The 18,653-nt window shown below is 38.1% G+C and overlaps 2 protein-coding genes across 2 annotated transcripts; both read right to left on the reverse strand.

Moving 5' to 3' along the window:
• Positions 1-1,655: 1,655 nt before the first annotated feature.
• LOC116202960 (transcription factor bHLH118-like) lies at positions 1,656-4,079 on the reverse strand. The gene is made up of 4 exons (XM_031534599.1): positions 4,058-4,079; positions 3,546-3,900; positions 2,917-3,273; positions 1,656-2,763 (listed from the first exon to the last, which is right to left on the reverse strand). The coding sequence occupies exons 2-4, from the start codon at positions 3,885-3,887 to the stop codon at positions 2,698-2,700; spliced, it is 765 nt and encodes a 254-aa protein (XP_031390459.1). The 5' UTR covers positions 3,888-3,900; positions 4,058-4,079; the 3' UTR covers positions 1,656-2,697.
• Positions 4,080-6,744: 2,665 nt separating this feature from the next.
• LOC116203216 (probable protein phosphatase 2C 75) lies at positions 6,745-13,841 on the reverse strand. The gene is made up of 4 exons (XM_031534885.1): positions 13,158-13,841; positions 12,495-12,902; positions 8,037-8,142; positions 6,745-7,371 (listed from the first exon to the last, which is right to left on the reverse strand). The coding sequence occupies exons 1-4, from the start codon at positions 13,611-13,613 to the stop codon at positions 7,040-7,042; spliced, it is 1,302 nt and encodes a 433-aa protein (XP_031390745.1). The 5' UTR covers positions 13,614-13,841; the 3' UTR covers positions 6,745-7,039.
• Positions 13,842-18,653: the final 4,812 nt, after the last annotated feature.

The following is an 18,653-nucleotide window of genomic DNA, read 5'->3' on the forward strand; positions in this document are numbered from 1 at the left end:
GTAGTTCTAGATTGTTGTTTCACTGGCTTGCAACTGGAAATTAATGGTAAACGATGCTCAACCAGAATTTTGTCTAATCCAGGCATCTCACTGTAATTCCAAGCAAAACAGTCTTTGTATTTTTTTTAAAAAGTTGGATGAGTGATTCTTTGAAATCATCATCAAGCTTTTTAATGATCATTATGATTCGTCCTTCATCAGGATTTCCTAGTTCAATTTCTTGAAGTTCATCAGTTGAAACCTGGTTCTAGACACGAGTTCCACTTTCAGATTCTAAATTAGTCCTCCCACGAGTCAGGAGTTCGAATTCTAAATCTTGTAAGTTAGCAGTTTCAGCCAAATCTAGAATCAAAGGAGACTTGGACAAAAGTTGAACATCATTTGATTGCATCAAATCAGAAATAAAAGCATCCACTTGATTAACATATGCAAAAGGCAAGTTAACCAAAGGTCTATACAATGAGAATAGCATGAAGTCTGAACTAACAAAAGTAAATTCACGAAATAAACACTGAGAAAGCAATTACCCAAGGGCTCTTCTGAAAGATCTGGTCACTGACGGGTTGATCAGATCAGAGCGAGATGTCATGGGGAGCATGGTCATGTCCAGTCGGGGTGAACATGTTTTGTGCTTCTTTAACTAGCTTGTTCTGCATGTCCTATGTGAGAGGAATGTCCATAAGCCCGTTGAAGTCCTCATAAAAAATGACCTCATTGCCCCACTCATCATCAAGATCACATGTGTCAGCCATACACGTGTCATACACAAGTGTAGGAGGAGTAGCATAGACAACTTCAAAGCTATTGCCATTCTATATATAAAGCATTTGGTGTGAGGAAGAATGGATACAAGATATAGCATGAAGCCATTCTCGTCCCAATAAAATTTTGTTACTACACATGGCATCCACCGTAAAGAATGTAGTAGGTCTAGTTAAAGTACCCACAGTCACTGGGATTCTGATGATGCTTTTGGTTTTTAAACCAGAACCTATGAACCCACAAATCATAACATCTACAAGCTTTAGGTCCGAGTTTTTCATACCAAGACGTTTGAATGTTTTGTAAGGCATCAGATTTACGACAGCCCTATTTTCAATGAGAACTTTATCAATTGTAAATCTTCCAATTTTGCAAGTAAAGAATAAGGGTCTCAGATGGTTTGACATGCCATCTGAATTAGAGGATATAGAGAAACTTAAATAAGATAAAGCATCCTGACTTATTTTGCAGTCCTCCTGCATGAGATCCTCGAAGCCTCCTAGATAAGAAGGCTGAAAATTACGCAGACAGACGCAAGAATTACATAGATATATGTATAAATATACAGTGTTTGCAATATGCATGTAATTAACTAACCTGGATTACTGCATTCTGATTAACATGGCTTGTTCAAGCAAGAAGATCGAGGATAGTATCTCTTCCATCTCTATCTCTCTATTATATATTAATCAAAGATAGCAATAAACATAGTTTTACTTGTTCATTTTTTTTTATTACTTATGAACTGATGCTCATTCCATTTCATTGAACTGAAAGGAATGCAGAGGCATGCAGTGTAACAGTTAGAATGCCCACAGTAGCATGAGAAGTCTAATATATATATATATATATATATATATGTGTGTGTGTGTGTAGAGAGAGAGAGAGAGAGAGAGAGTAAGGAATTTTTTATTAATAATTTGGATTCAGCAAGGCTGGAAGTGGACAAAATACTCAATCTTAAACCCAGACAAATATATTTCTAGGCAATGTTTAAGAACTATAGAAATGTAGACTCTACTGCTACCGTAGTACATTTATCAATTGTAGAAACTCTCTACTGCTTACCTATCACATTTATCTTATTAGATTTTGAAAAATACCATGCCTGTGACAAAATTATATGTAATAGGAAGCATCGGGATGAATTTGGATGAGTTGCCATACTAGAATTCCATTTAATCCTTATTAGCCTCTCAAATTTTTTGAGTTTTTCGAACGTATATATAAGAATGAGGGGGAGAAAAAAATTAACTTGTAACTTTTTCTATGAACTATTTTCCTTTCTCAGTTTCGGAAAAACTCGAAAACATATTTATGTTAGTAAGAAACAAAGCATGTTTCCAGAGGAAAAGAGATCAGACTAGCTAGAAAAGGATTCTTCTACCTAAAGACGAGCTAGTCATTTCTCTACTAGTATCCTGGCTAGCTCTCAAATTGAGCATGTAGTTATGTCATAATAATATGGACAACATTAAAAAGATAATCTGGGGAAACAACATGAAACCGTGTAACGATATATACACACCGTTTTAAATACAATGCAATGCATGTATATTATCAAACTTTTGGGTACATGATGAAAAGCCATGCAAACTATTTATATTGCAACACTCATCACACCCTGCAAAAGGATGATATTCGATTATCATGCAATCGTGTATCCGCAAGCTGTCTAAGTTTGACGGTGAAAGAAGTTATTAGTGATTGGAAATTTTTGTACATATTATCCGACTCCGATAACAACGTTCATAACTGATGACTGGTCTCTCTCACCGTCACGTATGCCACCACAAAGACACCAAATACTTCTGTTCGAGCAAAGGAAATGAACTCACTAAAATGCAAGGCCATGAAAGAATCAGTCAGAAGCGGACATGGCACCTTCGGAATCACCAAATATTGAAAGCCATGGCTAGTTGTTACCAAGAACTGCTAATTTATCGCGGCTTCAAGTATCTGCCGTAGCTCTTCGAGATCCATGGAATTAGCATCAGTTGCCTGCCAAACAATAACAAACAAGTTAATTCGTAAACTACAATTTCATTTGCACCACAAGTCACCATATACATGTAGGTTATAAACCGAATCATATAGAAGAAAAATTAAAGAACAATAACGAACAATCGGGCAATTGCGAACAATCAGACCAACCTTGCAGTGGAACCTATTAAGGGTTCTATCATTCACTTTGGTATAGAAACAGTTGACAACATTGAGCCCTCGTTGACTGAGCAACTCCAGCACTATTGACAGGGGGGAGTTCTCTTCCTTCTTCTTCAACCCTCTGCTTATGATTATCTCCACGTCGTCTCCGTCAGATAGATGGACAACCTCAATTACGCAATTCTGGGAACAGTCTGTCGAATCCGCCCTGCTAGAGTTGGACGGCACTGACTTCGACAATCTCTTGAGCTTGTCTCGGTGGTCACTCAGCTCGCTTAACTTCACGTGTAGGTGCTTTATGTAGTTCACCGCCTCGTTCATGTGATCCGATATCGAGCGCTTTCCCTAAACAAAAATTGTAGGCCTTCATTTTAGACCATAGTTGAAAAATTAAGTAATAAACCCTAGCTGAAAAATGTCCTCCCTGCACGTAAGTACACACACTCGCAAGTTACGCCTAGTCTCAAGAGGGACAACTGCCCATGTATCGTCCTAAAGTATCACGTACTATACGAAATTATTTGTTAAGGAAACTGAACAAGGATATCGAAAATGTATTATTTCGCACGGATAATTGGGGGGAGAAATTGATAGAGAAGGAACCAATCACTCTTCACCTTGATGTATTCAAGAGGGAGAAGGGATCTAAGCCCCGCGTAAAGGCTAGCCATTTCTTGCCGCCGTTGCTTCTCGATCTCCCGGTGTTTCTTCTTCCTCGTGCTCTCATCCTCAACCCCGACACTCTCACTCTTGCTAGAAGCTGCTACCACGCTAGCCTTGCGGCGGCGTTGCCCGATATTACTAGCATCGAGGGCACCGCTGCTTTCCACGTCATAGTGATCATGGAGGTCCGAGGAAATAAGATCTTGGGGGATTCTGTGTAGCTGGTGGTGGGAATTGGTCGACGACTTTGAACCAACTCCAAAGAACAGCTCACCACTCCGTTGTAAAGGGAACATGATTGTTATTGCCCTATTTGTCACAGGCCCCCCCCCCCCCCCCCCCCCCCCCCCCCCCCCCCCAAAAAAAAACAAGAAAATCACAAGAAAATCAGAGGGGATTAATGAATTTGATGATTCTCCCCACGAGAACTTTAATTAGTAGGGAAGGGACACGTTTGTTAGATTACCCGATTATGGATGATCTCCAAATCGTCCTTCCTGACCTAATTAAAGCTGCAATGATTCCTCCAAACCCTTCACACTCCCAGGACAAGCTATAACAAGAGAGATGATGAATCTTACATATATAATAATAGTTCATCATTAAATAACTCATTTCTTTTCTTTAGTATCAAATCACAAGATGTTCTCAACTTATTTGAATTTAACTTGGACTAATTTATATCTTCACAACGGCTTCACCCTCGCCGTTAGGCATCTTCAATGTATCAATTCAAACTTCTGCGCTGCATGTAATGTCCGCCCGCATAGACCGCAGTTCGCCTATCCAAGTATACCTCGTGGTTTATAAATTAATCACATTACATTATGTTTTTGTTTATTGTAATTAGTAATGTATATTTTTACTAATAAAATAAGAAAGGGAAATGAAGTAAGAAATGACCTCAGAAGTCATTTCGAAGTTTCCTTCTCTCTCTGTGGGGACTGTTCATTTATTTTATTATTTTTACCAGCTAATGTGTAGTAGGACCAGCCATTCCATCTTGGGGCTCGGCTCGAGGGTCCTTCCTTTCACTTAACCATGTATTTTATTGATTATATTATGTTGAACAATTATTGATAATTATTAATTAATATATGGCTCAATCTCAAAATTCATCATACATACAAGATAATAATAGAAGCCCTAATAAAGAAGACAGACCTGATTAACGTAGTTTAGTTCAAGCGCTTCGACGTCTATTTCCCTTAAGTAAAGTCTCGGATTGGAGCCTTGTGAATAGAGAAAATCTACGTTATGAGAGCTTTATCTCTTAGTGGATCGATCCAACTCGATTTGATTAGTCAGAGGCCCAACGAATTTTCATATATTAGAGTGCACACTTAAAAAAAAAGAAAGAAGAAAGAAGACAGACCTGATCTTTATGGATTTTGACAGAAATCCTGAATATATAAGAGATGTATATATATATATATACTGTTGAAAAATTATGTTATTATTAGTAGATGATTAACTGGATACCATATGTCATATCCGTTGATTTTTTTTTTGTAGTTTAACTTATATTCAATTAGATTATGAATTTTTACTCCGATCCGTTTATCACCGACATTTAAAAAAGAAAAACTTATTTTTAATTTCAGTTAACCAATAATTTTACGTAGCTCGTGGTAATTTACTATCAGATTAATCCAAACGTCTTTTTCACGCTCATGTGGAGTTTCATTGAAGCAGTGATAGTGACTCTCAATTGGGAACCAGTCGTGAAGCAAAAAAGCGACGATGAGAAAATTAAGATATGAGGAGATTTTCTGTAGAATTAATTTATTTATCTATGTGACTTAATTTATGATTTCCTGATGAGTGTCTGTTAACTCAGTTTCGATGGTTTGAGCATAACATAAGAAAAATTGGTGTCCTGATTTCATTTGACGGGTCTTACAAACCGTAGTTGGATAATAAGGGTTATGTGTAAAGAAACGCGAAAAGAACATATATCATCGCAATGAGTTCAAGTACCACGTTACGTAAATAAATATGTTACATAAATAAGAACCAATATCAAACCAAATTGCTCTGAATGAGTTCGAGAATGTTGCACGCAAGCAAATGTATCTGCGGCATAAGTCATCACCTCACACGTATAGTAAGATTATGCACATCTCAAGACTCAATTTGCAAACTATATGGTACATGGATAAACATGGACAAAGATATATGCCACGCAAGCAAATGTATCTGCGGCATAAGTCATCACCTCACACGTATAGTAAGATAATGCACATCTCGAGACTCGATTTGCAAACTATATGGTACATGGATAAACATGGACAAAGATATATGCCACTTTGCCTTGCCAGCATTATATCTGTAGGTTTGACCCACCTGAGTCATGGCCAGCTTAGCTTTCATCTAGGTTGATAAATCTCGGCACCCATCAAGCCTACGTGAGGGCAAGCCCGAGACATCAACATATGCAAGTCGATGGCCTCAACGAAGCAGGTTGTGCTAGCTTGACTACACCTGACCTGAGTCTTCTTGACTGATCGGGCAGTCACTATGTAGCCACAGCCATAGGTATTTATCGGACCTGATCATTAGTATCATCTGTTTCCTCGTTAATTTTTAGTTTAATTCCCAAATAATAGGAGCTGTTTCCCTCATGGCCTCGTGGTCCCAATCCGCAGCTTCTTTTAAATGCTAATTTTTATTTAAAATGCCAATAATTGAGGCCATGTGACTCTTATCTTTGAATAAATTATAGAATGCTTACTATGCTCGAGGGTTCCACATTGTTATTATATTTACAATAACAATAACAACAGTAATTAAATATGGCCTATCAAATATAATATTAGATAATGTGATATTCTCCCCCACCAAAAGTTGCGACATCACATATCTCATTAAATTATCAACCAAATCTTGACAACTTGCATACCAAGAAAAAGAATGAGGGATTCGTTTAGTTTAGTGTACACATTCCTGCAATCGACCTCACCTGAACTAGACCAAAGATCGATCCGGTCGAGTACCGATATATACCAATGGGCCTTGAGATGGGCTAGCAAATGACCTTTCAAGTCCAATATAAAAGACCAATCATCGCCTCAGAAGTCATTAGATACTCATGACCAAGGTTAGTGGTAATAATATATGCTCTACTTCGCTAAAATTTAAGCTAGCTATCAATACAAGTGGAACACAGAGCGTAAAATTGATATGAAATTCGAAACTTCTTTTGCCTCAGATATTTGTGATTCACCTCGCTACATCATTTACAAAACACGCTTCGGCCTCCCCATTTTGGGAATCGAAGAACAAACTCTGAAAAGGTCTAATTCCGGAAAGGTTTTGGTCTAACTGTTTCTGTTTGTAATATTAAAGAGCAACTAACTTTTATTACCACAGGCAAGTTTTGCTTTTCTGATCAAAGAGAACTAACTAACTATACAGAAGAAGGTAACTTTTTACCTTCTCATTCTACTTAGCTCCGCTTCAAATCGACAACTATCACGCTGATGTTGTCTAAGCTCTTCCTCCCAAGGGCGAGTCGGGTCAATAGCGCTGCAGCAAGTGCGCTTGTGGGGTGCAGAGCATGGCCTCTCTCCTCCTCTGGGTGGGGCCCGGAGTTAAGGTCTATGGCTGGAGGAGGGCTTCCTTGCTGCAGGCACCGAGAGGTTATCTCACAAGCCAGCTCGTTCGTCAGCACATCCCACAGGCCGTCGCTCGCAATGATCAAGAATTCATCCCTTGGATCTCTCCTTAGAATTGTGGTCTCTGGTTCCGCTGTCACGTAAGGTTTTAAGTACTTGTCCCCTGTGACCATATGCTTCTTTCTTTAAGAGACGAAGAAAATTCAATCTCTATCATTCAAATCAATTATATGCTATTTGCTAACCACAATCAACCCATATCTATTGGCTTAACGAATTGGTACGGCTTCAGAAAATTCACCAAACCAGCACGGTCAGTCTTGCCATTCAAGTTACTCAGCGAATACAATATGATCTTTGAGTAATAAACTAGCCCTGGAAAAATTAATTACCCTCCATTTTCTTTACTACAGAAACACAAAGGTAGTAGTCCACAACCAGAACAACAAATGAAGCAGACCAAGAAACCCTGCCTCTTCAAAGGTACGACAATCGCATATTGGTTCCAAGTTGGCAGTTCTGCTTTCCTTATACCATGTCTCTTTGCACACAATCATGTCATAACTCGGAAAATCAAACTACATTTGAGATGGCGTCTCAAGCAGAGCAAGAAACAAATACCAACAGCAGATCCAGATCAACCCCGACAAACCATGAAAGCTCAACTACTAATATCACTAAGCCAGAAAGAGGGTTTCTTTGAGCCAGTCTAGTAAGCCAACAGCAAATAAATTGTATGCGGGAATTTTGTTGGTAATGCCTCAGGGACTTTTTGCTTTACACTGTGAAGTGCAGATTTTAGAGACAAAGAATGCTTCAAGTACTTACCTATTGCACGGGACATCGCAAGGATACCTTCAACCCTAGCTCCATTTAGACAGATCACTCGGCCGCCCAAAGCTTGGATCCTAGCGAGTTCATCTGACCTGTCAGGCTGCAAGCGAGTTAAATGCAACAAATAGTCAAAAATCCTACTTTTTCAAAGATGAGTTTTTAATAAGTATAGCGCAATTTTCTCATTATAACCATAACACTTGAAAAGAAACAAACCGAGTCATTTATAAAAGAGGGTCCACCACATCAATGAATTCTATGATTGGCTGCATTCAATTATGTTACTAGCCTTAAAATGAGTATTCCATTTGGGAAGTACCGATACGACAAAGATAAAGAAGCATTCAACTTGGATGCTCAGCAACAAGAACATTTTTATCCAAGGTCAATGAGAGCGTTATTATCAAGCGTGAAAATCTGTTTTGCCGGTTAAATAGTAGAAATGGTGATCCTACAATCAATCAATGCACTTCAAGAATAGTGAACAGGGTACATATAGTTTGATCACAGACGCAACCAATCCAAACACCATCTTCCCATGAAAGGGGAAAAGTCCTTGTCTTCACCGCAAAGATGGCATATTTAGGTTCTCATCATATAGTACGTCATCGATCATGCTTAAATAGGCAACCTAGAGAGAGAGGACCTAATAATTGATCTCAAAGCACTACTGGCGGTTCTCATTCCTAGTATCTTTATGCTGTCAAACTACAGCAATGCGACAAACAATGAAATTGATTTGATTCTAAAAGATTTTAAAGCAAATAACGAGCAAACATACCATTATTTTCAATATATAACCATTTGAAAGGACAACTGAATATTGATACATTAGTTAATAATGCCTTTCTTTTTTCTTTGGGTTGCAATCAGCAGATTTTCCTTATTACTAGGCTTCTCCTTACTCCCTCTGCATGGCAAGCGTCATTACAATCAACCAATGTAATAACTCACACCTCACACAATGATGTTTGCATACCTTAATCATACTCTAGCAACCTGTTATGAGTTTGAACAAGGTGACCATAGAAAAGATATATCACCTTAACTCACTTCACATGGCTTATCATTAGAGTACGCACATCGAAACACAAGCTTTGTTCAAAGAGAGAATCTCGCAATCGCCATCAATGTAGATATAAATAACAAATTGTTTGCCAATATGCTATCCCATCAGTCCTTGTATAGGACCATATTCAATTTATCTATGAGATAAGAGCACCCCAGATCTCCGATTGACCACGAAATAGAAACCAACCTCCTTGAAGCCAAGAGCTTCCCCAATCACGCCTCTTAGGATTGTATGGCTTTTGCGAGGCAATGGGCGCTTAGTGGAGTTTTCTTGCCCAGTTCTATATCTCGCCACAACTTCCATCTCTTTTCTTGTCCTTCAAGAGTTGTTATGATAGACTTTTTCCCCATACATAACCGGGAAAATGCTCCACCATTCTACATTACTCATTGCCAAATTTTATTTGAATCCCCACAAATCAAAGTGATGAACCTCAAATATGATAAGCAGACTCACTCATACGGAATGGAAGGAAATAATTTACTAGTACTCGATTACAACGTCATTTGGACCAACTCCAAAAAGGTCATCCACTTTATAGCTCTTTCTATACCATGCTTTTAAACATTTGTGAAGCAACACCAATGATTTTAAAAGTTGAATACATCCATTATTATAGCGCCGTTGTTGCCAGTGTCTTCTGTGGAAGTCATTTGGACCCAATAATAGACATTGGGAAGCAGCATTGACAGTTAAACTTTCCAAGCTAAGAGCCAACAAGGCTACGAACTTACTTGTTAGCCTTCTTGCAAGTCAAAATGTTTGTCTTTTATTATTAATTATATACATATTACTAGTATATTATAGCTCTACTCCTGCAAACCTCGCCTTCAGAGAAAGGCTAAAGCCAGACAAGCACTTTTTATAATCGGCATTTCCCATTTGAAACTCAATCAATCCAACATTGCTCATCAAACTATGTAACATTGTGCTTGGCATTTAGCAGACATGCAAACTTGCAACGTCAAGCTCAACCTATCAGCTATAAGCCTGAGGGATCTCGCAAGATGCCAAGCTTAATGCAGGAGTTCTTCTTATACTTTCCCTGACGTGTTGTGCTTGCTAGAAAGACTAAGGTTGTGTTTGTTTACAAGTTAATCAATTAAGTGCTTAAAGGTAGTTACAAGTTAGTTACATGGGAAAATGACTAGGAAAAAAAGAGAAAGAGAAATATGAAAGATAATGGTCTTATCTACGTAATGATTGAGCCAAAAACCACTTAATGAGTAAGGAAAAAATTCTGACTTAATGAAATAAGTCATTTTTCATTTATTGATACTCTCTTCCCCTCACAAACCATCTTTTCAGCCTTATCATTTCTACACTCTTCCTATATATTTCTTTCTTTAACTAATTAAGTGCTTAATTTATCAAACACCACCTAAGTGAAGACACACTAACTTGCCAAGAGAAGAACGGAGTTACCCTATTTCAGTAGGCCATGCATGATAAATGTAAAGTGAGCTTCACATTGGATAAACCTTAAGTCGCAGCAATCAGGGCCAACTTTGTGTTTTAGTTTTGGCAAAGATAATAAAGAAAAAGCAAAAATGGATAATTCTTCCATCAACACTTGTCTTCGACTGTGTGACATCTGCCTACCATGGTTACATTTTTCCACCTAGATTCAATCGTCCGCTTCATGTCGTCACTTCAGAGGCGCCTTCTTCCCTTCCACTTCAATGGCTTCCATGATAATGAGAGCATGGCCTAGAAGATAAAGGTATCTCGGTACCTTGATAACAATACCTCAGAGGGTGAATTACATAGTTCGACCAATGCTGATTAGTCACACCAGCTTCAAGAGAAGGTGGTCTTGAGAGTATATAAGTAGAGTATGAATTGGTTCATCCACTCCCTTATATAGCCAGATTTGCTTTAAGTCACTTTTATTGCTCATCTTATTTCATGTCTTGACAAGTATAAAGTCAAGGGATTGAAAACACTATCAATTGTCTTTCTCTTCTACTTATTAGTTATTTCTCTATCTACCTGATATAATTTACAATGGCTGAGCCTCAATACTCATACACAACAAATATTAAATATTAGCCTTACAGCTTGTTTGGATATAAAGGGTTGGAGGGGAGGGAAGGGGAGGGGAAGGGAAGGATAAGGAGGGGCGGGGAAGGGAAGGGAAGGATAATGAATCCCAAGTTTGGATAGAAAAATTGTAATGTGAGTGGGGAAGGGTGGGATAAGATAGTCTATCCCATGTTTGGATAGAAAAAATGGTGGGATGGGAATAGATTATTTCGATAAAAGTACCTTTTTGTCCTTACCTTTTTATAAGAATAGTGGAGAGATATGGATAAACTAGTCTTTTCACATAAATTAAATTGTTTTCCCTATTCCACCAAAATGGTGGAAAAGAGTTTTGTGGTGTTTGGAGGGGGTAAATAATCCTCCTAGCCCCTCCCCTCCCCTTAAAATAAATACCCAAAATGGGTTAAATAATCCCACCCCTCCTAATTCCTCCCAATCCCTCAATCCAAACATAGCCTTAGTGCTTGAACTATGAATTCTATGAGACTTAGAAAAGACTACATGTCCTTGAGGAAAACATCTTCTTGAGCGGCCTCAGCAATGGAAGGTAGAAAAAACTAACGATAAAAGAACAACTCAGGACCAATCGTTGGACATAAGTTTGTTTGCACACCAGTGCATATGTATACTTATATTTGAGATGAATTTTAAACTTTCAACTGCTTGGTTTTGTATAAGATCATGATTTGGGCTCAGCCCCGTATTTCACCCCAAAAGAAAAATGATAATAATTAGTTCAATAATTTAATTTTTTGCTAGAAGATTAATCAGTCTCCTAGAAGTTAATGAATACACAGAGAGAGGAGATAAATTAACGTAGCAGATTCAATAAAATAACAGGAACATGATCGTTCGTTATTCCACAAAGAAGACAGACAAGGCAGCATTATTTCATTACCAACCGAAAGACACTGTTGTACCAAAACAAAGCCCCTATCAATCATTTTAAATACTGAAATTAATATCGTAAAAGCGGGATTTAATTTCTTTCCATATAACTTATCCAGAAAAAATAATTTCCTTCCATCTGTGTGTGCGCATAGATGTGCGTCTCTTGCAGAACTCAGAAGAAGTAAACTTCCCATCGCAAATGCACATTTGATACAGCTCAGTTTACAGGACAATTAATTTCCGATTCTCACGTAGATAATAATTACTTAAAAAATTTCCATATATTCATATTTTGCAAATGAAATTTATTATTTATTTATTTGTTTATTATATTTTATTTTATATATTTATTTTTTATTTTTTATTTTTTTTAAAAAAGACAAATATGGTTTGCATTGTTATGTATTTTGGTCCGAGGGCATATGAAGGATTGACAAGCGTACCTTGTGGTCGTGCGTGAGAGGTATGGCCCTCCCGCCTCTGCAGAGAACGGCGCGTGAGTCGCCGCAGTTGCCAACGATAATGTGGTCTGGCGTCAGTAGGGCCACGACCGCCGTTGACCCGCCGAGCGCCACCTCCCTTGGGTGACAGCTACACCGCGACCCCACGCTTTCGCAGGGGCACGTCGCCATCGCCAGCTCGTCCGCCCTCTTGAACGCCCTTCTCATCACCTCTCTCCACTTCTCCTCTCCTCCTCCACCGGCCTCCTGCTCCTCCCTCGGCTGCTGCTTCGTCGAGCTGCCGCCACCGCTGCCTCCGGACCCGTCCCCATTATTCTCATCGGCGTGCCTCAGCCGCATCAACTCCTCCTCCATGAACGCGTGCATCTTCAAGCTCAACAGCGCTGCCACCTGCAGTGCACGCGCCACCCCCAGAGCCGTTACTTGAAAATCCCCAGATCAAATGCCATCATTTTGCTTATTTCTTTTTTTTTCATTTATTTACTAATTAATTAATTCTTTGTTCCGTTACTTCATCAGTTATTTCTCTTCTTGCGTTTACTTTTTTTCTTTTTTTTTTTTCTCGACACAAGTCAATTCATTATTAATTGTTAATTAATTAAAGAGAGGAGGAGGAGGAGAAGAAATGGAAAGAATGTCACATACATGGGCGCCGCCGTGTCCGTCAAACACGCCGAAGAAATGCACCGGCAACCGGCGGGTAATCTCCGGGCGGCAGAGCGGCGTCCGCACGTCCACAGCGTCCTCCATCTCCCTGGACCTCCCCGTCACCGACATCATCCCGTACACCGGCTCCCTGTGACGCCTCTGGTCCGCCGGGTGGTTCGCGTCGTCTCCCGACGAAGACGGCGAGGAGTTAGGGAGGCCCTGGACGGCACCCTCCGACGAACGAGGCCGCTTCCCCTCCCTCGTGAGCTCGACGGGCTCGGGAGCGGGGTCGGCGGCTTCCTTGAGGCTGATGGCAGACGCGGCGAGGTGCGATCCGGCGGTGGAGAGGGAGGAGAGGCGGCGCATCTGGATCCTGCGGCGGCGCCTCTGGCGGCACTTCTCGGGCGAGTCGTCGTTGTCCTGGTTCAGCATTCTGCAGTAGACCTCCGTCATCGTCGGCAGCGTTGATCAGCTTGCATAATCTCCGGCGACGAGTCTGTTCTGTTCCCTCCTGCTAGCTCCCCCAGTCCTTCCATAACAAAACGGAAACGCTCCCCATATTTGCGATCATATTATATTATATATCTTAAACAATAGATATAGAGAGAGAGAGAGAGAGAGAGAGTAGAGAGGGAAGGAGACGGATTTTATTATATCGTTCGCGAGAAGGACAAGGGAAAGACGGAGGTGGGGGGAAGGGAATAAGGCAACGTGGTTGGGTCTCCCAAATTTCTCCGCAGCTGCCAGCTGCCCCAGTGAGCTGCCCGGGCTGACCAATCTGACCGTCACCGACTAGTATGCTGCGGTTTCGACACGTGTCGAGCATGACGCCTCCCCCAACCCCCCACCCCGCCCCCCCCCCCCAACCCTTTTCCTTCGAATACCTTTCCTTTCCCGAGTCAATTTCCCGTACCGCGATATTGAGAGCGCGTCGTGAAAGCAGGAAACGCCCGACACGTTTCGGCTGTTCTCTGACAGGTGTTAGTCCCAGCTATCCAGCATCTGCCACCTGGCCCAACCAAGAGTGTCCACCCCATGACTCCCCCGCGCCACCCCCACGGTTGTCCCCTCCTTTGCTTCTCAAAAAAAAAAAAAAAGGGCTGGCTGCACCCTCCAAAAACACTGGCAATCCTGCAATTACACCCAAAAATGAGTGGCATTTTCAAATATTTTATCATCAACTTAATTGATTTATGATGATGATGCTGATAAGTACGTATTCGTGTTCGGAAAGGTGCTAGTAAAGCCAGGGACCCCAAAGGTTGCACAGTAGTCTTGTCTACTTATTTGAATGCTACTCTATGAATGTAAAAGAACAATTCATCGGACCTGCTCCCATCCTTTGATTTTGACTTCGATCTGCGAATGTGGTGAGAGCAAATCTCACCTTCTTCAGGCAATTTACTCTCTAATCCTGTATCTGCTCCCAATTTTGCTCAAAACAGGAAGCCCATCATGTCGTCCAGGAAAAATCATAAAGTCATCCGCTAAAAATCGCAGATATTGCGCTTTCTCAGTCCATGGTTTGCTAGCCCTACCCTCCATCCGACCGATTATTCTGCTAACATCACTAGGTTTTAGTTTATTATGTATATAAAAAAAAAAATTGATGAAGGAGATAGTGATATTTTTTGACTTGGTCAGTTCTATTATGCATCTTCATCTTTTTCATTTTCTTACTTAAATTTATTGAATAGGTGGACTTAACATTTCTTAATTCGTTTAAAAAAATATATTTATTCGATCAAGTTAAAAGGCAAATTATCAAACTCATCCGAATGACCATTTTCAACTTTTGTCAAATTCAACTATACAATGAAATGGGATGAGAACATTCATTCCATTTCATTTTATTCTATCAAATATGAGCATGAATTCGATTGAATACTAGGAATATTCTCACGAGAAGGTGTTGGAGGAGGAAAATGAATTTCCCGTTTCAAACTGGCTAGAAACTGAAAATTGGATTCCAATTTCCAATGCTGACTTTCTTTCTCATTCGAAACGTCTTGGAATGGGATGGGGCGGGGGATGACTGACTGACTGCTGATCAGAGAGATACGTGGCGGGCAGTGGATGAACCCGACATGTGATGGTGACGTGGATGGTCCAAGTTTGACACGTCGGACTGTCTTTCTGAGTAAGAAAGATTGCGCCGCTCCCTCAAGTGGCTTTCAGTGTGCCTCACACGCTGTTTCACAGCGACACTTCTCTTTCCTTTTCTTGCTTCCCGTTCTCTTCCATATTTAGCAATCACAATTTTCACCGTCTGTTCGGCGCGCTGCAGTGGTAAAATGAACTGTTAATCTCCACATTTTGGTGCATTGCCAATGCTGGGATTACTTTTTCGATCATAGAGCACCATCACCGTAAATGTATTTCTTTTCTACATATTTAGAGAAAAATGAAATGCAACAATCTCTTTGCCCGTTACTTCTTTTTTTCTTCTTTTTTCAGGTTCTCGGGTAGCTATTAATAAAAAAATATAGGTTCTAGGTATACAAATTAGGAACCGGTAAGATTAGGTTCCGATTTCAATGGGCAAATATCGAAACCGAAACCAGAACCTAACATATGAAAATATATATATATATATATATATACAATATTATCAGTTTTTATCCATGAATTTGTTTATGTCTATTAATATTTTTAAGTAAAATCAACTAAAATTTAATTTCTTAGCATGTTCACCGCCACTTAATTTTCCATTCTATTCTATTAATTCATTCCATACGATTTTATTTACTCATTTTTTAAGGAATTATGTAGCAATTGTTGAAGATTATTTGAAAATCTTATCTCTCATATATTTTTTTTTCTCTTCTCCCTTTACAGTACTATGATATTTCAACTTTGGCCTCTCATAAAGGGGGGGGTGGAGTTTCAAATCGAGTACCCGAAACTTATGGTACAATACATGTTTGGGATAGGTTTCGGTTCCCTAACATAACAGGATATGGTCCATAACCAAATTTTAAGAACCTCTATTCTATAGGGTAGTTTCGGATCTCGTATAAAGAACATGGTACCCAGACTCGCTCACTCCCTTATAAACTCTTAATTGATAGGAGATCATTCAGATTTTTCAAAAAATTATACTAATTAACATTACCTACAGTGTAAAAGCTAACGCATCTTCCCACTAATCTTAATTTGAATTTCCAATATTTTTAATTAAAAAAATCATGCACAATAGAATAAGCCTTACGTGACCCATTGATTTTAAGTGAACGGAGCTCACTTGCAATAAAATTCAAAATCAATAAATGTATCTTGTGTTATTACAAGTCAATATCCAAGAGAGAATTTGGCTCAGTCAATAGGCTGGCATGGCCTTGCGTTTGTGGAAAAATAAGGATAATCCTAACATCACAAATTAAAAAGATACTTAAATTGGTAATAAATTGAAATTGACTTTTTTCCTCGGTTGGTTTTAGATTATTCGACACATATTTTCCTTAAATAAGATCTTAGTGTACATTTGTACTTTGAGAAAGTCCACTATCGGAAGAGTGCGTTATTCCTTAACATGCCGATCTCACTCAATCCTATATTTATCAAATCCATTGAACTTACGAATATTATATATACATATTTGAATATATATATATATATATTTACGTTGCATTTGGTAAAAGTACATATGAAAATTTATTATTAAATTAAAGAAGAAAAAATTTAATGATTGTGTTGTTAAATTGAGGGAAAAGTAATGAATAGTTAAGAGAATTTAGTATTTAAAAATTAATTAAAATAGTAGTTAAGAAAAAGTATATAAGAGAATTTATTATTATATTAAATAAAATAATAATAATTGTATTGTTAAATAGAGGAAAAAATAAAGTGGAGTTAAATTTTACTCTATAACTAAATGGAGCATTAAATAATTAAATTATAGAAAAAAAATTAAAATAATATATTTTATTTTTTAAGAGTGGGGTGGGTCCCCGCCGATTGGGGAAACCCACCCCACTTATTTCGTAAAATTGGACGGATGAGTTTTTATATGCTTACATAATTTAAATTAATTTGAATTCCAATCTGATTGATCTAATACAAACGAATCTTAACTATCGATTTTTATGTGTTGAATTAAATAGAACACCATATCATTCTATACTGATTTATTTATGATTATGAGTATGTATGCTACATTCTTCTTGCAATCTCGTTTTCTCGAGACCCGTGGATATTATTATGTAACAATAATAATTATAGGCAAATGAAGGAAACATTTCTTTAATGGCATTTGCTCAAAAGATGATCATAGCTTTAAGAGGAATAGATTAATATCAGTTATGAGGGTCATGGGGTGGGATTCAAATGGGGTTAATAATAATTAAAAAAACACAAAATTTACATATTTTAACCATTGTAGCACGAATTTTTTCCGTTAACTTTTCGATTTGATAATAATTCTAGCACGATGTCAACTTTTTCCGTTAATTTGAATGAAAATTATTGACACGTAGGTCGAGTGAAACCCACCATATTTTCTTTATAATAAAATTATTTCAGAAAATAACAAAAGAAACTAAAAAAAGAAAAGAATGCAAAAACCAAAATCGGGGAAGAGGGGCGGTGACCGGCGATGGAGGCCTTATCGCTTGCCATCTCCCCCCGATTGGGGTTGCTAGCGACCATAGAGAGCGCCACTCAATCTATACGTTAGCAATTTACGTTCAAATTAACGGAAAAATTGATGTTGCGCTAGAATTGTTATCAAATTAAAAATTTATATATTTTTAGGTTAAAGAAAAAAAAGTTCGTGCTAGAATTATTAAAATGTGAAAAAGTTTGTATTTTTTTATGAGTAAATTGCACCGGTGGTCCAAAAGTTTTCATAAATGTTTCAAGTTGTTCCAAAATATTTTTTTAGTAACTTGTTAATACAAAAAGTTTCAAAACCGTTTCAATGTAGTACATTCCATCAATTGCCTTGAAGCTGTTAACATTTTGCTAACATGACGCGTCATATGTATCACTTTTGTTATATGGAACCAATCACAGTGCGCCACGTCATTTAAGAAAAAATAAAATTTGAAAAATTCCAATAAAAATACAAAAAAAGTTAAAATTTAGAAAAAAATTATTTATTATTTTAAAATGTTTTTAAAAAAAATTTAAATTTTTTAAATTTTAAAATATTTTTATTTAAAATTAAAAGTTTAAAATTATTTTTAAAAGTTTTAAAATTTTTTAAAAAATTTTACTTTTTTTTATTGGACTTTTTCAAATTTTATTTTCTCTTAAATGATGTGGCGCACTATGATTGATTCCACGTAACAAAAGTGACGCATAAAACGTGTCACGTCATCAAAATGTTAACGGCGTCAGAGGCAATTGACGGAATGTACTATATTGAATCGGTTTTGAAACTTTTTATACCAACAAGTTACCAAAAAAATATTTTGAACCAATTTGAAATATTCATGAAACCTTTTGGACTTTTATTAACCCATTAAAATATGATAAAGATTTGAAAATACA

The sequence above is a fragment of the Punica granatum genome, chromosome 4, assembly GCF_007655135.1.
Source record: "Punica granatum isolate Tunisia-2019 chromosome 4, ASM765513v2, whole genome shotgun sequence".
Classification (NCBI taxonomy): Eukaryota; Viridiplantae; Streptophyta; class Magnoliopsida; order Myrtales; family Lythraceae; genus Punica; species Punica granatum.

Coding starts and splice junctions, on each gene's coding strand:
- LOC116202960 (XM_031534599.1), bottom strand. CDS start 3,887: ATGTTCCCTTTACAACGGAGTGGTGAGCTGTTCTTTGGAGTTGGTTCA. Junction 3,274..3,545: donor TCCCTCTTGAATACATCAAG/GTGAAGAGTGAT, acceptor ATTTTTGTTTAG/GGAAAGCGCTCGATATCGGA. Junction 2,764..2,916: donor TTAATAGGTTCCACTGCAAG/GTTGGTCTGATT, acceptor ATTGTTTGGCAG/GCAACTGATGCTAATTCCAT.
- LOC116203216 (XM_031534885.1), bottom strand. CDS start 13,613: ATGACGGAGGTCTACTGCAGAATGCTGAACCAGGACAACGACGACTCG. Junction 12,903..13,157: donor ACGGACACGGCGGCGCCCAT/GTATGTGACATT, acceptor CGTGCACTGCAG/GTGGCAGCGCTGTTGAGCTT. Junction 8,143..12,494: donor CTCTCACGCACGACCACAAG/GTACGCTTGTCA, acceptor ACTCGCTTGCAG/CCTGACAGGTCAGATGAACT.